Below are 8,889 nucleotides of genomic sequence, written 5' to 3'. Positions count from 1 at the left end.
TGATAACACCACAAAACACTAGTGGGCGGATGCAGCGTAAGAACAAGCGGCACCTGGTAGCATACTGTAAAGTCTCCGCGCACTTTGCACGGCCGAAAGAATGGCAGGATTGTTTTTATGAGTGCCAGTTATCCTCAGGCATTCTAGAAGGAACAATGAAACACTGCGCTATTAAAGGGCGAAAACCGCACTCATCAGTGCGCTTGCTTCATGCAGAGGACACTTTCCATGCAGAGGACATTTCTCTTACAAAAAAAATTTTTAGACAGTCTGCAGACTGTCCACAGATTTCTGTCTGTAAAGTCTATAGACTCTCTATAGACAAATCCTATGCACTAGTCTATAGGCAATACAAATGAGATAGACAGTGTACAGACAATCTATCCATAGACTTTTAGTAGACTTTTGTCTATAGACCATGAATAGACAAAAAGAAATATCTATAGGAAGGCAACAGAGTCTATAAGGTCTCTATAAACTGTCTATATACCATTTTTATAAGAGTTAAGCTCAAGCATTTCCAGTATGCCGCTGACATGCCGCTGACCTGCCAGTATGCTGCTGGACCACCCATTTTAAAGTTTCCAGTCTCCCGTTTGGTGAGGGTGTACAGAAAGCCACACCCCGGTGATTGGTAAAAAAAAAAAAAAGTAGCTGTACATGGCAGTGATTACGCTTGAAAACTAAAACGCAAAGAATCATTTGAAGGGCTTGAGGCACAAATGCTTCCAGGGTCCAAAACAGGCAGGAGTTCGTGCTCTCGGTCCTCTAGTCTGATGCGCTCAAGCATCGCAGGCACGCTTCTGTTTTTCTGTCTTCTTTACGTGGTGTTCCTCCACCACATCACCGAAGACACGCACGCCGCCAACAGGTCCGTGAGCCAGTCGTGAGCGATGGGTTCTCTTGGCTTGCATCGCTTGCGCTGCGTATATGAAGAGAAAATGATACGGTAAGGAGCCTCTAATGATCCAGCTTTTTCATCAGTACCTCTTCCCCTTATGTAATGCCCTGTTGGGCTGTTAGAGTACTCTGAAAGAAATAAATAAATATACAATCCAGTGGGCTTCCTTACGCAACTCTCACAGCCAGATATGAAAAACGGGAAAGTTCTATGAATACATCTCGGCAGTTAAATTAATGTGCGGTCTCGCCGCATATTTTACTTCTACGTCACCACTTAAACTAAAACTAGCAGCTCGCAAAACAAGAAAACAGAATAACACAGGACACTGTCTTGTAGCAGAACCGCTCGAATATATGAATGCAGATGAAAAAAAAAAAGCCGTCATGTTTGGCCAAGGTCTTTCTTCTCAGACTAATTCCGTCACGGCGTACCAAGATAAGGACCACGTTATCCAATCCTCTTCCATTAGTGCTTTGTCCGCATCTTAAAGCTTGAAACGCCTAGTGTATGAAGTTCATGTTTTTATTAGTTACTTTGACACAGCCCATTATTTCAAACCATGTGCTTGTCTGTATGCCATCATAATGCAGGAGCTTAAAACTGCCGCGCTTACATATCAATCACGGGCAACAAGCTAGTTAACACCTGCTGCCCAAGGCAGAGATAATTAGATTGCGGCTCATTCACGGCAAAAGCCGAGCCGCCCCGCTTGCTAAGAACTGAGGCGGAATGCGGGCTCTCGGTAGGGTTTCCACTGATTCAACGTTGTGTCGTCGTCGCTGCGTATAATAATAATAAAATTGCGCTCATGTATGACACGACCCGCTTTACCAGGTCACCGCTTGGCATCGCTAGCCTGCCCGTCCGAACGAGATCTACGTTATTCTCTCTCAGTAAAAGAAGGCAGTGGTGTTGACGCTGGAGTAGGTGTAAGTGTTTGCGAGGCCCACATATGGATTTATAGCTTCTGCCAAATCTATAAATGCACTCGCCAACATGAAAAGTCCGCGATTGGAGCCGACCAATCAGTATGTCTTACAGCAGCCAGGGAACCAGCCGATCACGAAACATTGCAACGTGGCAAAGCCATTTCGGTTGGAGGAGAAGTGAAATGACCTGCGGCTTTAGCTTTTACAGTAGTGCATGGTTTTAAAAAGGTGGGCCGTAGTAAACGCAGCGGAGTGCCTGTGCGGCGATGGCAGGCTAGAGAGGCTCGCAAATCGATCTAGCTAAAAAGCGCGTCGTCAAATTCAATCTGGGGTTGAGTCCCTTTCCGCTGCAGTAAAGTTCGCACTGCGGCTTTAATCTAGAGGGCGGCAGCTTATCTGCAGTGTTTCCCCGTTGCCTCTCAATTAAGCTGATGGTCACGCGAGGCCACTTAATTATGTTCAGACACCTGTGGCATGATGCCCCCTTGTCAGGTGATCAACCATTCTGGTCGGGGCTGATCCGGTAGCCCTATTCTATTAGAAGGTGGCACCCCCGTATTCACGTTTTATAGCTTAGAGGCCCTCGCTGAGATATTTGGGGGCAGAAACAAAAAGTTAGCAAAAGATATTCTCATTGCAACATATGGGCGCTATCAAAAGCGCCTTGGTTGCCTCGGCGACGCTAGAAATTCAACGTGCGCACTAGCTGAATTCTCAGTCCTGAGTAAAATATTTTGCACATCTGGGATGACAGTGGCAGTGTACATTTCAAGTTGGCGATGTCATATGGATGTGCCTGATGTACTAGATGTCAGATATGGAAGGATATACAGGAAATTCGGCTTCAAGTAATCTGAGAGAGTCATAAATGTTCATGCAATAACTGGTCCCCTTATTTCCGCTTGCTACTTGTAGCTTATTAAGCAAAGACGCAGTGTAAAGCCTGAGTGAAATAAAAGAGCGTATTCCGACTGGTGGACACTGTAATGGAGCATCCAGAAAACGTCGAATGCTTCAATGCCCATGCTGACAGTGGAGTGCACTACTGGGACGGGAGACACGCTGTCCGGTGCATTTGCTCTATGATTGACATATTTAACTCACTCAACACACAAACACATAGTAACTGTCTTTCTCTCTACACTTAAGAACCGGTGGCAAGTCACGTAGTATGTAACTTTTCAAACCGACAAAGGCTGGCTGCGACATCAACTGTTTGATACATCTATGACTTCCAGCAACTTTCCCAGAACGATACAAACATCAATTGAAGCGAAAGGTGACCATTGAGGAGCCGGGAGATAAGCATAGATTTCACCCTCTTGACTCGTGATCTCTTGACTTGTGATCAAAACGTTCTCTTGATTCGTGATCAAAATACGCTTGATTTACTGGCGTCATTCTGCGATCAAAATCCCGTAACAGGGAGATGCGATAACTTCCTTGAAATTTTAATTAACCTTACATGTAACAGATTAGCCCTGCACTCTCTTTTGCACGGTTCTTGTTCATTGCGCATAATATTCATCGCTCCTGTGAGTTTCTGTGCTCTGCTACTGCCTCAAAACGACACTACTCTCCATTCCCGACGCTTTTCCATCTCCTGTATGTGCTGCCATCTGTCGGTAACGTAGCAGTTCTTGTAGTCCGCCTGCGCTTCATGGCAACATTTAACACTCGTTGACAGGCGGTTCGCTTTGAGCTAGTGCCTCCCTGCAGCCTCCATCGAGGCGTGAAACAGAATTCCCGGGCCTCGCCGGCGAGCACCTCCCTAATTAGCTCCGCGCGTAAAATGAACGCACGGACCGAACCTCGTCCAAATGCCACCGCCTATAACTGAGACCTAAGCCGACGAAGAGGTACCCCCTTTGTGCAGGTTTCTTGGGCTCCGCCCGCCACCACTCGTTCTCCCCGAGACACTGAGCTTCACGCATCGCTCTTAACGAAGCGGTGAATGCACTTACATTAATTACGTCACGCAACTTCGAAATCCTCGCCTGCATGTGTGGGTTTGTAATCGGGGATGGAAATGAGCTGTGCTCGGCCGAGCAACCCATATTTCTTCCGCGTCAAGAGATCTACCGCGTTTCCGCTTGGAATGATTTCCTAACTTTAATCTACCTTTAGTCCCTATCCATTTATAATTCCTTCTGGCCTGGGTGATTTATTTTTTAAAGGCGATCGAAAATTAAAGTGTTTCTTTTTTTTGAGCGAGGCAAGCTATTTGAGAATGGCCTCGCTAATGGACCGCGACGACCGTAAATAAAAGGAGTAGTAATGAGACCGGGCCCGCAAGTTCAATACACAGCGGCGACGGGCGTCTGGGGAATAATCCGTTAAAAAAAAAAGCATTGAAATTAGTAGAACAGCGACGGTTTTGTTTAAGATAAGAAAACGTGCCACCATTCATTCCCAGCATCTGCGCACATGCTGTCTTTATTACGCCTGTATGGACGGCACTGGAGTAGTAAATATTTCACAGGAACAATTACTGTTGTTCTAACGATCTTATAGCCACTCGGTCGCATCTCTTTGAATCAGTGTTTGGGTTCTTTAATTTCTTCTTACGAGAGGTAGTTTGAAGAAACGCTTCAGGCTATAACATGTACTAATGGGCAACCTCAAGTGAGACACAATCCTTACGGATGTCCTATAATTTTATTCTTAATATGCACCGCAAGTTTTAGTTCGCATAGCTGGTTTACATAAAGCAAAATTATGTCTCAGGTAGACCAGCACCTTGGGATCCAGCCGCTCAAGGCTTTCAATACAGCGCATAGCTCGATTTCTGACAACAACAATTCTTTTTTTGAGTTGCGTAGTCGTGCTTTATATTAGTTAAAAGAATTGAAGAATTTAAAGCGGCACATTTCGAAAGCCTAGTGGCTGCCTTCGGTACTGTGTGGCGACCTCGCTAGCGCCTGGCAACAGGGCCCATTTCGAGACCATCACATCGAGGTCGAAGCGTCCACAGCAGATCGAAGAATGTGAGTTCTCTATGGCCACCACGATAAAGCTCCTTGCATCACACTTCCGTGTAGTCGAAACAACTCGACTGCCTTTCGGTGCTGTCGTCGCCTCTTTGCCTGCGTCGCCCTCTCCCTAATTTTGCTCTTCCGAAGCAAGGGATCCCAGACACCACCCGGGTGTCCTGATGGATTACCTATGGCCATATTTTGACAGTAGGCGGCGCGCCCCGACAACATCCGACTGCCCCGACAAGTGCGGTGGGGAGAATTCACGTTGATCTCGCCTGCTGCGAGCCGATCTTCCCTCGAAGCCTTGCACTTAAAGGAAAAACATCCTTGTGTGATGGGGAAGCACCCCCAACGGAGCAAAGCGACACCGGAAAACATGGCCAGTTGTGATTCAGAAGCCTTTTGTAGGAGAAAAGAAAACATACCAAGGGAAACTCGAGATCTTTACCGTTCCTATAATAATAGTACTGTGGCCGGCATTATGAAGAAAGCGAATAAACAAATGAAATTTAGTAGAACACCATGTATAAAGACCAGGGCTGGTGTTTTTCAGGGCATGTCGAAGAAAAAATTAGGAAGACTGATGTAAGTTTCGTGAGAGATTTCAATCTCAGTGTGTGCTACCGGTGTGTCTCACTCCAATTCTCGTGCTACTCATTCCAAGCGATATTTGTAAACTGCACTACGCCTGCTTATCTAATTGCATGACGTCTCATTGGGATTGCCTCACATTTTGATCCAACATGTGGTTACGCTTCTCTCACAAAGCCTTGCAGTTTTTCAGTTCGATTTCTTTAGAAAGCACACACGTGCTTTAGTTGTAAACACTTCATAAGTAATTTAGCCATAAGCGAAACGGATTTATACAAGATTTGCCAGTAATGAAATTCATCTCATCCCTACCTCGCAGTTTCTCGTCGCATCTGCCTTACAAAAAATTTCTTAGGGAAACCTATGAACAGGGCATGAATGTCAAGTGAAATATTTGTATCGACTTGTTTACGAATGCTGTAGCATACTATGATCTTTCTTTTTTTTTATGTGCGATCACGCGTCTTCCAGAAGCAAAGATGCTCTCCCTCTGACCAGAGGCTAAGGTGATCGGAAAGTGTAAAGCGAACTCTTTAGGTCTATTTTTATGGCAAAAATAACAGATGCACTCCTGCCATGTCCCGTCTTTCGTGTGTGCTTTCCGCAAAACTTCACCATGTCTGAACAGGATAGGATGCCGTCAAGCAAAGTGACAACGCTCATGCATCTCTGCGAGCTTCATGATGGATCATCACAGCGTCTGTGGCCACTTGAAAACTTGCGCCGAAACGTGACACCAGGTGGCAGTATCGCGTCTCACGGTGATATGCGCTTCCTGCTTCCGTTATTCGTATCCCGCAAAGGTGCACCCGTTAACGAGACTCCGGGAGGAAGCTGCCCTCCCAGCATCCCCTCTCCGAAGTTTGAAACAATGCGGTGACACATCTTCTGTCACTGTGGCACATGCACGTCGTGGTGGATGCTCCGCTGTTTTAGAAAGAAAGAACGAGTGGGGTATGTGCGTACTACGGAGAGCGCGGAGGTTGTCCGAAACGGCGCGAGGGAAGGCGCCATCTGGTGGGCTCGGCGGGTCCTTCCTTTCGCGCCCATTAGAGCGTGCGCTCAAAGGTTTAACAGCCGTAAAACGCAAGCAGGCGCGAAGCGTTGGGTGCGGTACTGACGCTACGTGGCAGGCTGAGAGACAGTGTCTGGAGCGCCAAGCGTTCATACCCCAGGCGAATTAGCAGGATGGTGTGTACGGTGCTTGTTCTAACCCGTTCGGAGTCCAGGCGGTAGGAATGGGGAGGGAGGAAGGAGGAAGGAGGGGGGGGGGGGGGGGGGGCAGCATAATTCACGCTCATCGTTTGGCACGCTTGCTTTTTCCTCTGGGTGCCTTGTCGCGGGGTGTTATGAGTCAGCAGGTACCACGACCGAGGAAGAGGCATGAATTACAACCAGCTCGCAAACACACTACGTTCTCCAAGTTTTGTTTCCATCAGTTTAATGTATTCTACGGGGCTTTAACGTCTCAACGCGACTCAAGCTATGAGGGGCGCCGTAGTGACGGGCTCTGGATGTTTCGACCCCATGGGGTTCTTTAACGTGCACTGACATCGCACAGTACACGGGCCTCTAGAGTTTCGCCTGCATCTGAGTTTGACCGCCGCGGCCGGGATCGAACCTATGCTCCAGTAAGCGTTCTGTTCATCGACGTCATACAGGGCCACGGAACATGCAAATAATCTCAAATTATTAAGTGTTGCTTTCTTCGCGTATAGGCTTAGCCCTTTTTTAATGGACAGACCACAACACTGAGGCGTAGAAGCCGATATAAGATAAAGGTTTGGGATGCGACAAAGAGAGGTAGAACAGATGAGCAAAAAAAGGAACTTTTTTAACGACTGAAGAGCAAGCTTAAGAGGTAAACCTTTGTAGCGGAGATGGCGACAGTCAACAAACAGCGAAAAAAGGTAACCGAATAGTAAAAAAAAAAAGCCTTCTGAATAACAACTGAAAATTATTAGTTGTGGCATTTTTTTCCTCGAGGCACCATTACAAACGTTAAGAAACTTTTTGAGACTCACCGCTTTATCTTGCAGATGTGGTGGGCAAGCGTGAGTAGTCCTTTTAGGACACCAGTAATATATTCTATTGGAAATAAGTAGTTTTATAGCACTTCTCCTATTCTTTTAAAACCTACACGACTTCGTTTTTTTTTCATCTGAATTTCTTAGAAAAGAGGATGTGCACGTCGAGATATTCTGTGCGGACGAGTTGTGTTGAACACTAGAAACATCAAATCAAAATCAAATCAAAGCAATTTATTCAGGAGAGAGATAAAGGTACGGAATGCTGCAGAAAGTCTCACTCACATCGACGCACTGAGAAAGCTCATTCGAGTGATGCTGACTTGCTTCAGCATCGAACGAAGAAGAATAAAGCTGCAAACTAAATGTGGCTGTTTGAGGGAGACGACGTGGGGTAGAGGCCGTCATCAAACCGCCACCCTTAATTCAACCGCTTATTACTGATCGCGGCGATGGGAAGGCCTGGGTATGTACACTTTGCTTTCCACATTCATCGTGCTGAGTGGGCGTTACACGGCGCTTCTCACAGAGCGTTTCATCGCGTGGTCCAGGTAGCGGCGCAACCGAGCCTGAAAGGAGGGTCATCGCTTCCTCTCGTGCGGTCGCCGTGAGAAGGCTAAATTGTACGATCGCTCAACCGACCACTCGCTTGAGTCGGCATACGTGAGAACATCCACGTGGGAATAAGCAGGCGTTGCTGAAGGCTGAAGGGAGGCTGGGTGAATAAGGAACTGACATTTCTGCGAGGCAGAGTACAGGTGGTCTTCTTACTTGGGAAGCGGTAAAAAAAAAATGTAGATTTTGAAATCGCTAGTTGAGTAGCCAATGGATAGTCAATGAATGAACAACACTGAAACACGCCGAACTGTAAGGTCAGCTATAAGAGGAGGACCTCGTCACAACTGTTGATCCCAACTTCTCGTAAGCAGGGGTGAATTGAGCGTTAGGGATACTATTAATTTTATCCAAGTGACAATTCGAGTATTTCAGGTTATCTAGGGTGAGAGCGAGCCTTTAATGTCAACACTCATCAATGCTGGTATTCAGCCGCTACATTCACTTTCCCGTTTCCAAAGCGTATAGGACAAAGGTACCACTATTACAAGAAACGCTAATCACTGCTGCCGCAAAACACAAACTGCAAATTTTTCTGTCAGAATACTATCATATTATACTCCTGGAATACAACACCTAAAGATCTGCACCCCAGTTTCAGTATGAAGAGATTAGTTTGAAAGAAAGAAATATCTGCTAGCTACAGCACATTTTCAGAAAAAAGCTGTGAGTTCACTGTGTACAAAACTACGTACATAGCATGTGGAAGGGGCGATGCACTGGGTGAAGCCACACCTATTTTACGACTTCATTTCTTGTCTCGTAAGGTGTGTTTAAGTTCCGAAGTTCATCACTGCGTGCGCCCATGCGTGCGGTAGCCGCGGCATCCGACCCCGCCGCAAGTG

The 8,889-nt window shown here is 46.5% G+C and overlaps 1 protein-coding gene across 1 annotated transcript in view; it reads right to left on the bottom strand.

The window, feature by feature from the left end:
- Positions 1-352: 352 nt before the first annotated feature.
- The window catches only part of LOC149332578 (uncharacterized), a 64,773-nt gene continuing 56,236 nt past the window's right edge, over positions 353-8,889 (bottom strand). Inside the window, exon 4 of the mRNA XM_089557529.1 lies at positions 353-922. Coding sequence (XP_089413655.1) covers positions 821-922 — 102 coding nt within the window. The 3' untranslated portion in view covers positions 353-820. The remainder of the gene's footprint in view (positions 923-8,889) is intronic.

This window comes from Amblyomma mixtum, chromosome 8 (assembly GCF_055824585.1).
Source record: "Amblyomma mixtum isolate Tamu chromosome 8, ASM5582458v1, whole genome shotgun sequence".
Classification (NCBI taxonomy): Eukaryota; Metazoa; Arthropoda; class Arachnida; order Ixodida; family Ixodidae; genus Amblyomma; species Amblyomma mixtum.
Note: the sequence above shows the minus strand (reverse complement) of the source record. Positions and strands in the feature narration are given on the sequence as shown.